At 44.0% G+C, this 18757-nt stretch overlaps 1 protein-coding gene across 1 annotated transcript in view; it reads right to left on the reverse strand.

Moving 5' to 3' along the window:
* TNFRSF11A (tumor necrosis factor receptor superfamily, member 11a, NFKB activator) overlaps positions 1-17400 on the reverse strand; it is a 38900-nt gene extending 21500 nt beyond the window's left edge. The window contains exons 1-7 of the mRNA XM_011964391.1: positions 17242-17400; positions 15689-15770; positions 14005-14130; positions 9315-9458; positions 5067-5160; positions 3328-3422; positions 1609-1722 (exon numbers count right to left, since the gene is read on the reverse strand). Of these exons, the coding sequence (XP_011819781.1) occupies positions 1609-1722; positions 3328-3422; positions 5067-5160; positions 9315-9458; positions 14005-14130; positions 15689-15770; positions 17242-17400 (814 nt within the window). The remainder of the gene's footprint in view (positions 1-1608; positions 1723-3327; positions 3423-5066; positions 5161-9314; positions 9459-14004; positions 14131-15688; positions 15771-17241) is intronic.
* Positions 17401-18757: the final 1357 nt, after the last annotated feature.

Raw genomic sequence — 18757 nt, forward strand, 5'->3', positions numbered from 1 at the left:
GACAAATACCTACTCTTTTTGAATCTGGCTTCTTTTGCGTCGAGCTGAGATATGGCCACTGCACTCCCGCTTGCACTCCAGCCTGGGCCAGACTCCGAAAAAAAAAAAAAAAAAAAAGTTCACCACTCAAACATTGCTCACTGCTTACCACTGGCATCAGAAATCTCCATCTTTCCTCTTTAATGAGTCTTCTGATTGCCTAGCATTTCATTTGGCAATGTAATGGTTAGAGAAGCAGCTAGATACTCAGGGTCTCATCAAGTCCAAGGGGTGACGTGGGAGAACTGATCAAATCACAGCAAGGCAAAGTGGGCCATATAAATAAGCAATCAACTGGGCCAGGCATTGTAGCTCACGCCTGAAATCCCAGCACTTTGGAAGACAGAGGCCAGTGGATCACCTAAGGCCAGGAGATCGAGACCAGACTGGCCAACATGGTCAAACCCCATCTCTACTAAAAATACAAAAATTAGCTGGGCATGGTGGCAAATGCCTGTAATCCCAGCTCGGGAGGCTGAGGCAGGAGAATCACTTGAACCTGGGAGGTGGAGGCTGCAGTGAGTCAAGATCGTGCCATTATACTCCAGCCTACGCAACATAGCGAGACTCTGTCTAAAAAATAAATAAGTAAATAAATAAATAAATAAGAGAGCAACTGAAAATGGAAAAGGATCGTGAAACATCAGGTTTTTAATATTCAAGTCAAGAGAGAATGACTTGAATATTAAAGGATTAAGAGATATTCTTAGGAAATCTAATGAAGTCTTGAATCCTTTCATAAAAATTACACATTTTTAGCTTTGTAGTCTAAAAGTTAAACATGACATGATGTTTAAAGACAGTAACACATTTGTATGGGAAAATTATTCCCAAGAAACAGGATAAGACTTGGCTGTCTATTCTAAGAATAAGCACCTAAATTTTATTCAATATAACTTATTTTCATAATCTGAGGTTCTTTTTTTTTTTTTTTTTTTTTTTGAGATGAAGTTCTACTCTTGTCCAGGCTGGAGTGCAATGGCATGATCTTGGCTCATTGCAACCTCTGCCTCCTGGGTTCAAGCGATCTTCCTACCTCAGCCTCTCAAGTAGCTAGGATTACAGGCATGTGCCACCATGTCTGGTTAATTTTGCATTTTTAGTAGAGATGGGATTTCACCATGTTGGCCAGGCTGGTCTCGAACTCCTGACTTCAGGTAATCCACCTGCCTTGGCCTCTCAAAGTGCTGGGATTACAGGTGTGAGCCACCGCACCTGGTGGAGGTTCTTATTTCAAAGTAACACTCCAGTCAGGAATTCCCCCTACTGATCATCTAAATATTTTATGTATATTTTAAATGCACGCATTAAAAATTGATGTATTCTAGGATAAATGCAAGCTGCTGTATACGTGATGCTGTACAGTCTATACAACTTAAACATGGAGCTTACAAGTCATCAGTTTCCTGAACACCAGAGTATTCTTGTTCCCTTATATATAACTAGGCAGAATATTGGCTTTTTCAGGTTTTTGGAGTTCTGTTTCTTTTTGTCAGAGAATGATAAAACATGATCTAGAAATCTATCTCTTTTAAGATTAATTTGCAAAAAGCGCCATAGACACAATACCTGTGAGTGCTTTCCCTTTTTTCCTATAGCAAACGCCAAAGATGATGGCAGCCACTAGGGCCACAGATGTGAAAAGAAGCAGAATTATTAAACCGGGCAAGTAAACCTGGGGTTCTGTATTGAAAGAAAATGAGAAATATGGTATTAAAGATTCTTTAATTTTACGCAGTTGAAAAACAAATCTTGGTAAATCAAACCTCAGAATGAGGTTTGGGATAGCAGAAGTGAGAGTCCCCACCCCTGGCTGCCCTTTGTCCACGAGTGCTCACATTCTGAAGGGTGAGATCCACAATCTTAGCCAGCCTGGCTCAGTCCGGTTTCACTCTACGGGAGAGCAGCCCAGGGCCACTGCGGTGTTTCTACCTTAGAACATCTCTAATCATGCTCACCACACCACCCAGTCTCATTCTGGCTAACCTCCAGAACCCTTCAGTATCCCCAGATGAATGACCTCCGCAGACAAAAGGAGTTTCTTCTATCTCTTTCCTAATAGCAACAGGGCACCAGGGCTTTGCTGGTCATGAGAACAGAACCACAGCTATCCTGTGAAATATTTCTGGAATTTTCATCCCCAACACCATGTGGACCCAACCGTTTTCTTCATCCCTCCCTGATCACTTCATTGCTAGAATCCTTGTTAAAAACTCTTGATTTACTTGACCTGGTTTCCTGGACTCCTACTTTTCCTCTCCTTCTCTTTTTTAAAATAACTTTTTATTCCTTCAGTTATATTTAATGTTATCTGCCAAACGGTCTTTAAAAAGTTTGCTCTGATTGTGTAACTCCACATCCAGAATGCTTTAATGTCTTCCTGTTTCCCAAAATGTTAAGGCCAAACCCCTGATTTCTTGGTCAAAGCCTGTTAACCCGGTTATTCTGTGGCCTATTGTTCTCTTTCCTCATCTGAAAGGTCTCCTTGCCACTTAAGCCATCTCTTCCGATATCTGGACCCGCATCTCCACACTGTCCTGTTCACCAAGTAACCAGCCTCCACCATCAACTTTCTGGCAATCTGAAACTCCACTTAAGACTAACTTAATGTGGCCATGTGCAGTGGCTCACTCCTGTAATCCTAGCACTTTGGGAGGCCAAGGTGGGTGGATTACCTGAGGCCAGGAGTTTGAGACCAGCCTGGCCAACATCGTGAAACCCCGTCTCTACTAAAAATACAAAAATTAGCTGGTCATGGTGGTGTGTGTCTGTAATCCCAGCTACTCAGGAGGCTGAGGCAGGAGAATCGCTTGAACTCACGAGTTGGAGGTTGCAGTGAGCCGTTACCATGCCACTGCACTCCAGCCTGGGTGACAGAGCAAGACTCCATCTCAAAAATAATAATAATAATAATAATTTAATCTGCAACATGTTCCATAGATGATAGCAAGATCCTAACAATTTTGGGAGATGACCAAAATCTCCTCATAGACACTTGTGACCACCATCATCCCACCGTGTCTCAGCATTTTATGTTTGCAGCTCTATTTTCTTTTTATGCATATTAAAACATGATTAGTTACCCCCAATCCAGTGTAGAAAATTATCAAGGAAACAACATACCTGGAGTTAAACTACTGATTAAAATGAAACATTGAGCTGACCGTGCACAGGATGAAACAACGGGGGAGAGGATGCCTGCAGATCCATGTGCCATCTGGGAGGGATCTAAATGATCTGACTACCCCAGGGCACATCTATCAACCGACAGGCTCGTTTTAAACATACCATTTGGTGGTTTTCTAGATGGCAGAGAAGAACTGCAAACCACATCGGATTTCTCCGTCCCATGATGTTCTACCGTCTTTCCAAGGGAGGTACAGCTGTGGCGGGGCGGGGTGGGGGGGTGGAAGGCAGTTCAGTGCTTTGGTTTTATATGCTTGTTTTTTGAAAAATGAACAAATGCAAGGCTCTCCCAGATGGCCAGCTCCTTCAGGAGAGGAACCCATGCCTTCCTGGATATTTGAATCCTCCGTGCCTTCTACAGGGAGGAGAACATCACAAGGTGGGACAAAGAAATAAGCAAAAGCAAACGCTGCCTGTGTTCTCTGACAGCTACTCAGAGAGTGTGGTCAGCAAAGCAGCAGAGCAGAGTCTTCAGGAAAGAATATTCTGGCCGTGCCCGGTGGCTCAGGGCTATCATCCTAGCACTTTGGAAGGCTGAAGCAAGAAGACTGCTTGAGCCCAGGAATAAGAGACTAGCCTGGGCAACACGGTGAAACCCTGTCTCTACAAAAAATTTAAAAATTAGCTGGGTGTGATGTACGTGCCTGGGGTCTCAGCTACTGGGGAGGCAAAGGCAGGAGGACTGCTTGAGCCCAGGAGGTTGAAGCTGCAGGAAGCCATGTTTGTACCACTGCACTTCAGCCTGGGCAACAGAGCAAGATCATGTCTCAAGAAAAAAAAAAGTATATTCCAATAGCTTCAATTACATGGTTAAGTGATATACTTTTGCTGATTGTTTTTTTTGAAAAACACAGAAAATCCTCTTGAACATAAAATTTGGATAAGTGAATCAGAAAATAAACATTTATTTATGTATTTTAATTTAATTTTCGTTGTTTAAAAATGTGAGATAGGGTCTTGGTATGTTGCCCAGGCTGTTCTCAAATTCCTGGGCTCAAGCAATCCTCCTGCCTCAGCCTCCTGAGCAGCTGGGATTACAGGCATGCACCACCACGCCTGGCAGAAAATAAATATTTCATAAGGAATATACAGGGAACTGAAAGAATCATTACGTTGATTATTAGTATTCAACAACAAGCATGAGATGAAAGCACCCATGAATTCCACTATAGATACACTCACATACGTGAGAAATCATACATAGATGAGATTCTTCATCACAAAATTATGTATTACTGTAAAAGACTGGGAACAACCTAAGTGACTATCAATAAAGAACTTATTACATAACTTACACTTCATCTCTACAATGAAATACTATGCAGCTGTGAAAAGCCACGAAAATCATGAACTGGTGAACTAATATAGAAAAAGCTTCAGCATATAATATGTGAAAAAAAAAACCCAAGATGTTTACAGCGTGCAAACATTTATATAAACAGGAGGCTTCTATATGTGTGTACACACACACACATACACACACACAAATATCTGGATGAATAAATCAGTGATGTTGGGAAGTTGGGAGAAGTAGGCATGACCACTGAATAAATGTTATAAATCATTTTCAACCAAACAAGGTTAGAAAAAGCTGCAACCATAAGTCACAGATTACCAAATCTAAAAAGTCACACGAAGTTCCTGTCACACACAGGGCTGAAGAATTAGTTTGACTGGTTTATTTCCCCCATGTTGAACTGACAGACTTTTTCCATTTTGAATGTGGCTTCAAGAGGAAGCCTAACCCAATAGAATCCGTCCGTTTTCAACCCAGACGAGACAGTGGAGGTTGAGTTGTTTAAAAACCAACCATCTCTTCTGACTCCTTTGTTGTTACTTACTTGGTCCAGGGTCTGCATTTGTCCGTGGAGGAGAAGGCGTCTGAGAAGTAGCCTGCGAGGCAAGGTTTGCACACCGTGTCCTTGTTGAGCTGCACTGTGAAAAAAAAAACAAAAAAGAAAAACCCAGACAGAACAAACACAGAACAAACGAGGTCACTTAGAGATCATCCAGGCTGAGACCCCAGAGGACTGGAGGTGAGGCGCTGCCCCTGTCTGCTCTCACCTCCCACCCCTGTGCCTACCCCGTGTCTGATTCCTTCAGCTCCCACAGGCTTGGGCCCACAAAGCAGTTCTGACCTCAGCAGTGAGTTACAGAACCACGCTTGGAAAGGTAACTGGCTCGATGTCGGACCACTAACACTCTTCTATGATGTCCAGGTCAGGCCAGCTCTGGTCCTGACCTTTTGTGGTTCAGAATCACTTCCCTGGTCACCAACACTTTGTTTCCTAGTCTGGGAGCCGGTGTTGACTGCTCCTGCTATCTGCCTCTTGTTTTTCCCTACGCACCTACGTACCTATGTGCCTGTTCAAATCAAACATTAATTTGAACAGCTTTTTTTTCCTTCTTTTCTTTTGAGACAGAGTCTCGCTCTGTTGCCCAGGCTGGAGTGCAGTGGCGCGATCTCAGCTCACTGCAAGCTCCGCCTCCCGGGTTCACCCCATTCTCCTGCCTCAGCCTCCCGAGTAGCTGGGACCACAGGTGCTAGCCCAGCCTTTGTCTGCAAGGAATGGCAGACCCATTACTACTTTGAAGGGAAACTCACTGTCCTGACCTCTTCTGATGAGCTTAATCTCCTCAGTCCAAGTATCAGAGTCTCAGTTTAAAAAAGAAGACAAGGAAGAACCCTACAGGTCTCTTTCCCTGCCACCAAGGGTTGGTATCAAACATTTTCTATAAAGGGTCATACAGTAAGTATCTTAGGCTTTGTAGGCCTGTGGTCTCTGCTGCAGCTACTCATAGCATGAAAGCAGACCAACAATACATTAAAAACAATGGATAAGGGTGTGTTCCAATAAAACTTTACTGATAAACACAGTGGCACAATGGATGTTAGACTCCTTCCTTAATGGACAGCATTGAAAGCAGGAGTTGATCCTGGTTAGTAAACTGACTTGACTCTCATATTCCTCATGAACTACACTGTCAAAATAAATGTCTCAGGTTTCCTATGCCTATTCCCTCTACTGCAATCCACGCATGATGATTCTTCGGTAAGTCCCAGGAAGAACACTGGCTGCGATGTGATATCATAATCAGGCAACTGGCTGGTGCCCAAGCCACAAATGACTCCTGAAATTAGTAGCACTTCTGTGATTTTCTTTCACGAATAAAACACTAAAAAAAGGAATTAAATTTTCTTTGTCCAAAGTCAAGTACAAAGTATATTCTTGATTTCTGCAATTTGGCTGGCTAAGTAGGGTACCTGCTCCTGCATCTAGCAATTTGATTTGCCTTGAAATCTAATAACTCACATGAATTTGAACAGGTTTTTTTTTTTTTTTTTGAAGACAGAGTCTCGCTCTGTCACCCAGGCTGGAGTGCAGTGGCGCAATCTCCGCTCACTGTCAGTTCTGCCTCCCAGGTTCACACCATTCTCCTGCCTCAGCCTCCTGAGTAGCTGGGACTACAGGTGCCCGCCACCGCGCCTGGCTAATTTTTTGTATTTTTTTAGTAGAGACGGGGTTTCACCGTGTTAGCCAGGATGGTCTTGATCTCCTGACCTCGTGATCCGCCCGCCTCGGCCTCCCAAAGTGCTGGGATTACAGGCATGAGCCACCGCGCCCGGCCAATTTGAACAGCTTTTTAAAAGAGAAGCACAATCTAGAGTTGTGAGAAGCTCTCAAAATCTAAGACGTGGGGGCTAACAGGCATGCAAAGGGTTAAGGGTGCTAATTTCCATAGCTTGACTTCCATATGACTCTTAGTAACACTGACCTGCCAGAAGCATCCTGCAGGCTCCTTTCCTTGCTCCCTTTCCTAATCACACTTTTCCCACTTTACAAAAGGCACACTTCTTACCCACCCCAGAGTTTGCTGCTATGCTGCCAAACCTCTGAGATGTCGAACTAAGTGACAAGTGGAAACACTGGTGATGGCAGAGCTCCCGCGCCCCCCGGCACACCTCCCACCTTTCCCGCTCTATCAAGGGCAAAAGCAGGATGACAGAAATGGGGCAGCTGCGATCAGGCTGAGTTGTTCTGAACTGAAATTAAGCAGGGTGGGGCAGGAGTGAAATTTCCATTCATCTACCCCTTCCCCTCTATCCTCCACCTATTTTGTCCCAAAATGAACCCATTTCCAAAGGTACGAGGCACAGAGAACGTCTAATAGAACCCCTGATGTGACATGCTGGTGAAAACCTGGAGGAAAGGCTCTGGGCCGCTTCTATTTTAGAATCAGAATTCAGAGGGAGTTGGCTGTGATAGGGAGATCTATTTTAACAATTAAAAAATCAAGTTAGACTTTTTGTAACAGAAAGCACATCTGGTTTAGTCAATGCATTTGATAATAAAGACCGAGTGTGTCAGTTAGACTCTGTGATGGACATTATCCTTGATATGAATTGAAATGGATAGTATTTTAATTCTCCCAACCCTGTCCAAGTATTTTGGGTTAAAACCAGGTGCCTCTAAGGGAATGGTTAATAGGCATAAATAATCATTTTTTAAGTCTTGGAAAAAACTGCTTTTGTTATACTTCCTAGAACTCAGGAAAGCAAATGACTCTAAGAAATACTTTTTCAACTCAAAAGAATTTCTATTTCTTTACTTTCAACAAAATTGGAGGACACAATTGAATTATCAACTGATAGATCATTAAAAATAACTTCTGATATCACATCAGTAGGTGAGCTTGGACACATAAATCAGAAGGTGCTGAAAAAAATTGAGGGACACACCTATAACCAAAGTGTTTCCTTTGCCATTCAGTTATTTATGTGAACAAATTTCTCAGCACTTACATACATAAAAAAAGTAGAAACAAAATTGATGTTGAATGCTGTTGCATTTTAGCAATAAGTAATATTCAGCCATAAATATATGAATTGGAAAAAAAAATCCCACTCCTTATGGAGGTCGGCGGTTTTTACTTTTATGATAATAATACAGCAAAATAGGATATATTCATTTTTGACCAATTGTGTAATAATAAAGGTAGTGACAACTTGGTCCAGAAGAAATGCTTTTAGTCCCAGGTCAAAGTAAATATTTAAAAATTAAGATTTCAGCCGAGTGTGGTGGCTCACGCCTATAATCCCAGCACTTTCGAAGGCTGAGGCAGGCAGATCACCTGAGGTCGGGAGTTTGAGACCAGCCTGACCAACATGGAGAAATCTCGCCTCTACTAAAAATACAAAATTAGCCAGACATGGTGGAGCATGACTGTAATCCCAGTTATTCAGGAGGCTGAGGCAGGAGAATTGCTTGAACCTGGGAGGCAGAGGTTGCAGTGAGCTGAGATCGCACCATTGCACTCCAGCCTGGGCAACAAGAGTGAAACTCCATTTCAAAAAAAAAGATAGGTGCATCTTTTTCAATAGGTGCATATTTGAATATGAAAACGTGATTAGTAAAACCCCTCCAAGGATAAAAAATATATCAGGATAAAATTCTGTGGAGAAGGATTTTTCCACAGAAAAAACAAAAGGAGAGAAAGGAATTATGTAAACTGTCAAATAGTTAAATATGATTAGTGCATTTAAAAATGAATCATAGTGGGCATCAAATGGCCATGGTGTTTACATTCCACTGGATTCGTTTCTTCAGTGTTATCGCAGTTACAATTCCCTGGTACCTAAGTCCTTATCAGTTCTTTAAACTTGTAACAAAAATTTTTAGATGTCAACTTAAAAACGTGCTGGGGTGGGGGATGCATGGTTTTGCCAAAATTCTAATGGGCGCACACTCTTTAAAAATGTCCAACCGCCCCTGCACTATCCTGCTGGCTCCTAAGTAGGGATCCTAGGTTTCTACAGATGGAGGAGCCCCAGCGTCCCCTGGCCACGGCCAGAGCATGTGGGCAAATTGCCCGCAGTCCTTTTGAAGAACCTAAGCGGAGGATTCATTCTCAGGTCTTGCCTGGGCCTGCATCTCGTGGCAAATCAGTCCCCACCTTTCCCCACCCCTCGGGTTCCTCCAATGCTGCCTAGCACCCTGGAGCTTTCTTGCTGCTATTATCAAGACTGTCTCAAAGCTGGCTTTGCATGGCTCAGCAAGAGCCTACAGACGCACACATCCAACCCGTACACGGGTGCTGGGCGCCCAGGCCCGGCGCGCACTCGGTGTTGCGGCGGCAGCACTCGCAGTCCTGGCTCCAGTGGTACCCAGCCGTGCAGGCGCAGCGCCGGGGGGCCGTGCTGTTGCCGGCGTCCACGGCCACCAGGGCCTTGCCTGTGGGAGACAAGAGACAGGTCATTAGACAGGGAGGGGCAGCCAGCCCAGACACACCGCCCACGACTGCACTATCCAACATCCAGCCCAGAACAGGCCAGACCAGCAGCCCGCCTGGCGGGCCTGCAGAGTGAATCACCAGGGCACTGCTCGAGAAGTCCCAAGTTCCTCCTCGCACTTCCTGCACTGGCACGAAAACGTCACGGGGGGTTCTTCTCGCTCTCATAATTAAGAGTTTTGTGGGCTTTTTTTAAAAGTCAATTTTCATGTTAGTAGGAAGATAAGGACTTGGGAATTGATGATCATTGAATGTTCTGGCAAATGCAGAAGGGTCACAGAGCTGAGCTTCCTCATTTTTCTAAGTTCAAATACCACATACATAAGACTAAGGCGAGTTTGGACCTTAGAGAATAAGGCTTCTGGAGGTTTAGGATTCATCTTAGGATCCTGAGGCATCCCAGGGTGAAAACAGGCTGTTGTGGAGTTACATGAGTGGAGAGGGCACAGAGGCAGGCCCAGTGACGTGCTTAGAGGCAACCTCTCCTCAAGCACTCAGGATAACATGTTTGTCTCTGTTTTCACAACACATGGCCTTCTGGTTCCAAATCTCCTGGCCCCTTCCAGTTTTTCTGGAATGCAGGTATGTATGGTTTTTCCAAAACCATGGGAATTGATCTGTTGTAAACACTACACACACACACACACACACACACACACACGTATCTGTTATAAACTACATACACACACACACGTATCTGTTATAAACTACATACACACACACGTATCTGTTATAAACTACATACACACACACGTATCTGTTATAAACTACATACACACACAAATAGGAATCAAAGTATGGATCAATCAACAGTCCTCATTATTTGCAGATTCATATTTGTGAATTCACCTACTCAATGAAATTTATTTGCACCCCAAAATCAATCCTCTTGGTAATCCTGCAGTCCTTCAGGGACAGAACCGTGTACATTTCGAGTTGCTCCACACTCAGGTTTCTGGCTGAGGTTGGGCCAGGCGATGCTCTGCCTTCTTGTTTCAGCTCACAGAAGGTAAACAAGCGTTTTGTTGGTGATTTCCCTGCTTATAACAGCCCCCAGCTGTCGTGCTGAAGAGCTGTCTAGTGTTCTAAGTGCAAGAAGGCTGTGGTGTGTCTTACGGAGAAAATAACTGTGTTAGAGAAGCTTCACTCAGGCATGAATGACAGTGCTGTTGGTCATGAGTGCAATGTTAATGAATCAACAACATGTATCAAATAAGGTGTCTTTAAACAGAAACACACATGAAACAAGGTTATGTGGTGATCAGTCCGTGACGGTGTGACTGGAGGCTTGCAGGAACCTCACCCTGTAATCCACTAGGACTAATGGCTCAGGATTTGCTAATTCAGCGTTCCTGGTGACTTTACAGAACACAGCTACCGTGCATAACCGGAGTCAACTGCACATATGTGCATGACTCCGCCCCCCAACATGATACAAACCGATAACATGATTTAAAACAGACCTTGTACCCTTCTAGGGCTCCTTCTCACCTGGATTGTCCAAACAGCCCCTGCACCTTATATTCCTGAATATTTACAGGAATTCCAAGGGAAAAACAAGCAAACAAACCAGAAACCCTCTGTCTCTTATTGTCTCAAGTTACAGCCAGTAGGGAGGGGACATTTCCTATTTCCAATCTTTATAGACCCAAGCTTAGTGACCCTGGAGAAGTCCCCCCATCTCCTGCAGTGCCCACTCTTCCAAGGCCCCAGTCAGCTCTGCAACATCAAGGTCAATACTCAGAAACATGTCCACAATGCATGGGAACGTCCACAGACACATGCCACTTCTCTGGAAAATTCCAGCTACTCCTAGGATCCCATCTGAATGTAAGCCTGGGTTGTGATGAATAATTTTGACATAATTTAAAGTATTGTATGTAATGTACCAGATTTTTGGCTTTAATCAACTTTGGCAGTAGACAGAATGAATCTTTATTTCCAAGAGACAGCAATGAGTCAAGGTCATTACTAAGCAGTAGGAAATTAAAAAGGCTTGATCAGATGCTTCTGCTCAGTGGAGTTTCCATGTTACCTTCCCCAGCCAAAATCTGCCAGCTGTCTCCAGCATATTAGAAAAATTGTGGTGTTCAAAGAAACACTTATTCTCTAATTCTGTCCACTGGGGAAAAAACTTCTATACACAAGGATCAATCCAGTAGTGAGTCTTCTCTAGAATCCAGACTGAGGTCACTAAATACAATGTTCCTCTAAAAACAATCAGGAATCCTTAGAGAAACATCTGATTATAGTTTAAGACAAGAATTATGCAAGCTAAGCATGGAAGCAATAGATGCCTGGGCTGTATCAAAACACCTGGGGCCACCTCATCGAAGTGTGACAATCTAAGCACCATTACAACCAGTTACTGCAGGCAGGGGACCGTGGCTCACACCTGTAATCCCAGCACTTTGGGAGGCCTAAGCAGAGGGATCACTTGAGGTCAGGAGTTCAGGAAGAGCCTGGCCACACGGTGAAATGCCCTCTCTACTAAAAAATACAAATGTTATCAGGGCATGGTGGCACATGCCTGTCATCCCAGCTACTTGGGAGGCCAAGGCAGGAGAATCGTTTGAACCTGGGAGGCCAAGGTTGCCGTGGGCCAAAATTGTGCCACTGCACTCCAGCCTGGGCGACAGAGCAAGACTCAAAAACAAACAAACAAACAATAACTGCAATAGACTGAAACTGAAACACCTCAAATACCTCCATAATATAAGTCCTTGGGAGAATGCTGGATGATTAAGATATTGTTTTGCAAAGTGATAAATAAGGTTAAAAGCATTTATTCTATCTTTTCTGTATGTGCTGCACTGCAGGATAAATGCTTGTAACTTTATCAATAAATAGTTGATGAGGGAAGTTTATCTTCATAAAGTATGCCAGCTAATAAATGAAAAAGAAATGAGAGAATCAGAACATCACCTTTCTGCAGCCCCTAATGGAAACAAATCTAAACCATGACCATCAGCAGCTGCTAATGTTAGAAAGAGGAAGGCTCAGCTATTACATGGTTCCAGTATTCTATGTATGAACTATATTATATATGAAGTTTGCCACAAACAAAACAAAAAACAAAGCAGAATCTGACCGGCCTTCTAGATCTAACAACCAATTTATAAGACATTGATCTAACAACCAATTTATAAGAAGGGGTCAGGCCTGTAATCTCAGCACTTTGGGAGGCCGAGGTGGGTGCATCACTTGAGGTCAGGAGTTTGAGACCAGCCTGGCCAACACAGCAAAACCTCATCTCTACTAAAAATACAAAAATTAGCCAGGCATGGTGGCACATGCCTGTAATCCCAGCTACTGGGAAGGCTGAGGCGGGAGAATAGCTTAAATCCAGGAGGGGATGGTTGCAGTGAGCCGAGATTGTGCCACTGCACTCCAGCCTGGGTGACAGAGAAAGACTCTATCTCAAAAAAAAAAAAAAAAAAAAAGAAAAGAAGAGAAATATAAGGGACAGAAGAATACATTAAATGATACCAAGGGAATGCAACCAACAAAATCTGGCCTATGGAATCTCCACAGGACTAACGTCATGGCTTCTTCAACAAATGAGCTCAATGGAAAAAGGAAAGAAGAGAGAGAAAGGAACCTGTGTCTCTTAAGAGAATTAAGAGACATGTTTTGCTCCTGATTCCTTCAAATAAACTATACTTTAAAAAACATTCCAGGCAAAAAACTTAAGGCAGTCTGGTAAGGAGATGAAACTGTGTTAATAAAATATTTATAGTTTAGGAAAAAGGTCAAGAGTAGACCTGGTTTTGAGTCCTGCTTCACATGTGTTAACCTTGGAGAAGTTATTCAACCTCTCTGAATCTGTTTCTCAATCTTTAAAAGGGATAGGCCGGGCACGGTGGCTCACGCCTGTAATCCCAGCACTTTGGGAGGCCGAGGCGGGCTCATCATGAGGTCAGGATATTGAGACCATCCTGGCTAACACAGTGAAATCCGTTTCTACTAAAAGCACAAAAAATTAGCCGGGCATGGTGGGGGGCGCCTATAGTCCCAGCTACTCAGGAGGCTGAGGCAGGAGAATGGCATGAACCTGGGAGGTGGAGCTTGCAGTGAGCTGAGATTGCGCCACTGCACTCCAGCCTGGGCAACAGAGCAAGACTCTGTCTCAAATAAATAAATAAATAAATAAAATAAAATAAAATAAAAGGGATAAGTATGGCTACCTACAGGGTTTGGAGGAGGATTAAACCACACAAAATAGGTGGGAACATTATGGAAACATTATGTCAAGTCTATGATGTGTCCCATGATTAAATGGCAACATAAATATATTCCAGAACAAATGTTCTAAAAGAAGAATTTTAACATCGGCCTTGGGGATTTAAAATGCATCTTTCTTGGGATCTGTAGTCACAACTTCCTTCCATGTTCCTGAAATGAAACATTATCGGTTGCCTCTAAAAATGTTTCTACAGAAAAAGAGGTCTGAGGTTTCTACACTTCACACTGACACGACAGGCTCACCTGTATCACAAACTTTATGCAGCAAGCATTTATCTTCCTCATTCCAGGTATCCAAGTATTCATCCGGGCCACAGGGCAGACATACACTGTCAGAGGTAGTAGTGCATTTAGAAGACATGTACTTTCCTTTAAAAAATAAAGGGGAAAAATACAACCATCAAAAACCCAAACCATAACAGCAACACAAAGCAAAACAGCAACAAAAATCGCACCCATCTATGGGACCAGTAACCACTGGTGCCCATGATCCCAGGACACCCCCCAAAGACGACATGACACAGGAGAAGAGGCCACAGTGCACAGTGACTGCAGCACCCTGGGCTCCTTGGGCCACACAGCTGGCTGAAATAACCCCACCTGGGTCTGCTGAGCCTGTGGTCACAGCAGTTTCTTAATTCTTCTTAAGTAAAAAGTCAACCACCCTCTGCACCCAGAAAGTCTGCTAAGGAACAGAATGATGGGTCAGGCACGGTGGCTCACACCTGTAATCCCAGCACTTCGGGAGGCGGATCACCTGAGGCCAGAAATTTGAGACTAGCCTGGCCAACATGGTGAAATCTCGTCTCTACTGAAAATACAAAAATCAGCTGGGCGTGGTGGCAGGTGACTGTAGTCCCAGCTACTTGGGAGGCTGAGGCAGGAGAATTGCTGCTGCCTCAACCTCTGGGAGACGGAGGTTGCAGTGAGCTGAAATCATGCCACTGTACTCCAGCCTGGGCAACACAGCAAGACACCGTCTCAAAAAGAAAAAGGGGAAAAAAAAAAAAAAGAATAGAACGATGATTTTAAACTGGGCCGCAGAACTTGAAAGATTCCCCGGAGCCCACTCAGGGAATAAGGGGGGTAGGCAAGAGAAACTGCATCACCCATCCCCTCTCCCCTCTGCCTTCCATCTGGATAGGCAACTTTATTAACTTCTTTTTGTTAACTTCTTCTACACTTACTACCGGCTCATGGTTAGCTTCGTTTGACCAAGTGTCACGCTGCGCCCCACCCACCTACCCAACACACACTTGACAATCACTGGATCTTGGTTCTGCACATCCAAGAAATAACTGTAGCTGAAATATCCAAAATATCTTGTTATAAGGTAACCCACCTTCCCCTCCCCGCATGACGAGAGCGCGGGCCCCGTGGACTGTGGCTTTCACTGGGGCTGTAGACACTCAGCCACACCTTCTGGCAGAGCGACTTGGGGTAGGTGGTAGCCAGTCCACCTTCTGCTCCTCAACAGGTGTACGGAAAAAGGTACGACAAGGGTTTAGGCAATTTTTAGCAGCCACAATTCCAGTATGGTTATTCCAAAATAAAATTTCCGTGAAAACAATTTTAAATAAGAGCTGCATTTCACATTTTGAGAGTTTGACTCATAAAGTGCTAAAATATTAGTTTTAAAAAACTTCTTGCCATCTCAAGAAATAGGGTTTTAGAAAATTGTGTTTCAGCCCAAATTAAGCAACAGCTTTTAAAGTTGTTTGTTTTTTTTTTCAAAAGGGATTTTAAAATCCCTTCAAATCTCTATTGAGAGAAAGATTGTTGTCTTCAGAGTGACAGACATTACCACCTGCCACTACCATAATGCGTCTGTCCAATTTCTTGTTTCATCTGGCAGCAAGAAAAAATAACAACGAAAGCCTCACCCACTGTTGAGGGGCAATGCAAGGTGGCTCAGAAGCAGCTGTACCTGGTTCACATTTGTTACAGCACCGTCCCAGATGCTCATAATGCCGCTCACTGGTACATGGAGGAGCGATCTGCAGAGCCACCTGAAAAGAACACTGAGGTCAGGCAGAGAGTCCACACAGCCCTTTCTGGATAAAACTAGGTAAAACAAAAAGTGAATCACCACATTACTTTTTTCGTTGTTGTTGAGATGGAGTTTTGCTCTTGTTGCCCAGGCTGGAGTGCAATGGCGTGATCTCAGTTCACCAGAACCTCTACCTCCCGGGTTCAAGCCATTCTCCTACTTTTGCCTCCTAAGTAGCTGAGAGTTGAGATTACAGGTTTTGTTTGTTTGTTTGTTTGTTTGTTTTGTTTTGTTTTTTGTTTTAGACAGAGTCTTGCTCTATTGCCCAGGCTGGAGTGCAATGGCACAACCTCACCGCACTGCAACCTCTGCTTCCCAGGTTCAGGCAATTCTCCTGCCTCAGCCTCCCAAGTAGCTGGGACTATAGCCATGCACCAGCTAATCTTTGTATTTTTAGTAGAGATGGGGTTTCACCATGTCGGCCCCTTGAACTCCTGACCTTAGGTGATACACCTACCTTAGCCTCCCAAAGTGCTGGGATTACACTTACCTTTTAACATGTTAAACACTCAGAGAATTTTAAAAAGCCGAGAAAGTAAGGTGTTGTAGGGGCTTCCTGGGCTCCGCCCTCACTACCTGTTGCCTAAAGGACTGCGGGAGCTGTTTAAGCTTCCTCAGCCTCTGGTTCCCTTCTGGTTCAAAAGGGTATGATTCTAAGACAAATACCAATTTCTGAATCCGCCCATCTGAGTAAAACAAAAGAAAACAAAGCAGCCCAGGCGCCTGTAATCACCCAGATTCTTATCAGTTTGCCACAGAAAAGCTCTTTTCCTGATCAGCATTCTTGGTGTGAGCAAAAAACAAACACTCCTGTTGAGAAGCAGTCATGTCAGAAACCGAAGAGTTGGGCTTAGCTGAACAGACATCTACGTATGCACGCCACACTTGAAATTCATGCAAGTTCCCTGCTGCATCCTCGAATACAGGGTCACAGACCTTCCCCTCAAGGGTCTTAGAATGGAATGAAACACATACCAGATGGGCCCTACCTCAGCAGTGGTGGGAAGGAAGCAGAAGCGGCCAGGAAGGCTTCCTAAGGGAGGTGGTAAGTAATCAGTCTTCCAAGATAAACAGAAATCAGCCAGACCAGGAAACAGAAACTGGCAGGTGGAGGTAGCGGGAGGAAGTAGGAAGACTTTGGACAATATGAACAGTTCGAACAGGGGCAATGAGGCCTGAAACAGCTCTTGGGTGGCAATAGGAGACCTTCAGTCCAGCTGGAGCCCAGTGTCACAAAGGCAGTCAGGGGAGGGCTTCATCTGCACATTAAAGTGCTCGGATGGAGGGCACAGAGATAACATGGCTTGGAAGAAGCCATGCGTCCTCAAAATAGCTCCATTACAGAAGGCAGCTTTATGAAGAAAGCAGCAAACCCAGGAAAGCCCAGTGAGTGTGAGGCACACAGCTATCATGGACCTTTCTGACCTCACCCTGGCCAGCAAAGGGCTTATGAGGAGTCTGAGGTCGATGAGAAGGTCCCAGTGTGTTATTGGGGTGATGTATGCCAGGAAGGCTGTACTTGGACTTGCTTCCTGGGCCCTGCTAACACTCCCCATGGACACTGGATAACACAATCGGATGCTCCCCATGTATTCACTGGGTGACAGAGTCTTAGGGAAGCTGCATTGAGCCCAGCGGACCGAGGAAGAATTGCTTAAAAGAAGCCACCATACCTCTCCCTTCTGAGGTGTTTTTCGAGGTGTTTTTCTCTGTTTTAGATGCCACCCTTCTCTGTCTCCCTCTGTGTGCAATGTACGTGCAAAGAAAGAGGCAAAGTGGTAAAACTGATGCGGCCACGCAAACTGGGTCAAAAAGGTGGATTCATCCGAGCCTAAGGATTCCTGAACATTGTTGCAATGCTGATGACAAGGGCAAACAGGATAAATACGAAGTTGGACTATATTTCAGATGACAAAGGGTATTAATTGCTTCTGATCCCTTAAGGGGGCAGCCACAGACTCAGTAAAATGAGCACATACTTTGTGTTATAGACACAGAAAGGTACATACTTTGTGTTATAGACACAGAAAGGTACTTTTTAGGGGAATTTGGTAAATGGGATATCCCTGAAGTAGCTGCTTAGGGGCACTGTCAAGATGTCACAGGCTGTGTCCCGGGCTCCAAGCCCTGGTGCCTGTTGAGTATATCTGACCTGAACATGTAGACAATTCACTCCATGTTTAGGAGTATGGCTGTGATTCATTCAACCCACCGATTGTCCAACCCAGGAGCTTTGCACCTCTTCAAAGAAACAAGGAAGTCACTGCTTCCACAAATGACCAGCTGTCCTAACTTTTAATTGATTTTCAAAGATATAAAATCCATTTCTCTCTCCTAAGCTTCTACCTCACTATGACTTTTCACCTGAATGTGACTCTCCCCCCCTCAAAAAAAAAAATTGAGGTATAATTCACGGACCATAAAATTAAACCTTTTAAAGTATACTTACTGTTCAGTGGTTTTTAGCACTTTGGCAAGGTTGGACAACCATCACAGCTATCTAATTCTTGAAGATTTTCATCACCTCAAAACTGACATGTCTACTTGACAGAGCTATAGGATTACAGATCTTCGAAGCAGCAGCAGAAATTTTGCTGCTGGGAAAATTGCTATGGTAAGGCAGAAAGATATGCTTTTAATTTCATTTAGGGTCCAGCTTAAGCAGAAACCTACTTTGTTCTCTAGTTACATGATATACTTCGAAGTATACCTTCAAACCTTCAATATGGCAATATACATACACCTTAAAAGGCAGCATAAGTACACATATTTAAGGGAATGTGGTTTGCAGGTAAAGAAATCTGGAAAACTAGATTGTTGGTTCATGCCGAAGACAAAGCATGCCTTTATTGTCCCTTTTCCTCTTCCTTTCTGGCTCTCTGCTTCCATCGTTCTTTCCCTCCACTTGCGGACCCTTTTCCTCCCCATACAGCCTGTAAAGCGTGC

This window comes from Mandrillus leucophaeus, unplaced genomic scaffold (assembly GCF_000951045.1).
Source record: "Mandrillus leucophaeus isolate KB7577 unplaced genomic scaffold, Mleu.le_1.0 Scaffold699, whole genome shotgun sequence".
In the NCBI taxonomy this organism is placed as follows: Eukaryota; Metazoa; Chordata; class Mammalia; order Primates; family Cercopithecidae; genus Mandrillus; species Mandrillus leucophaeus.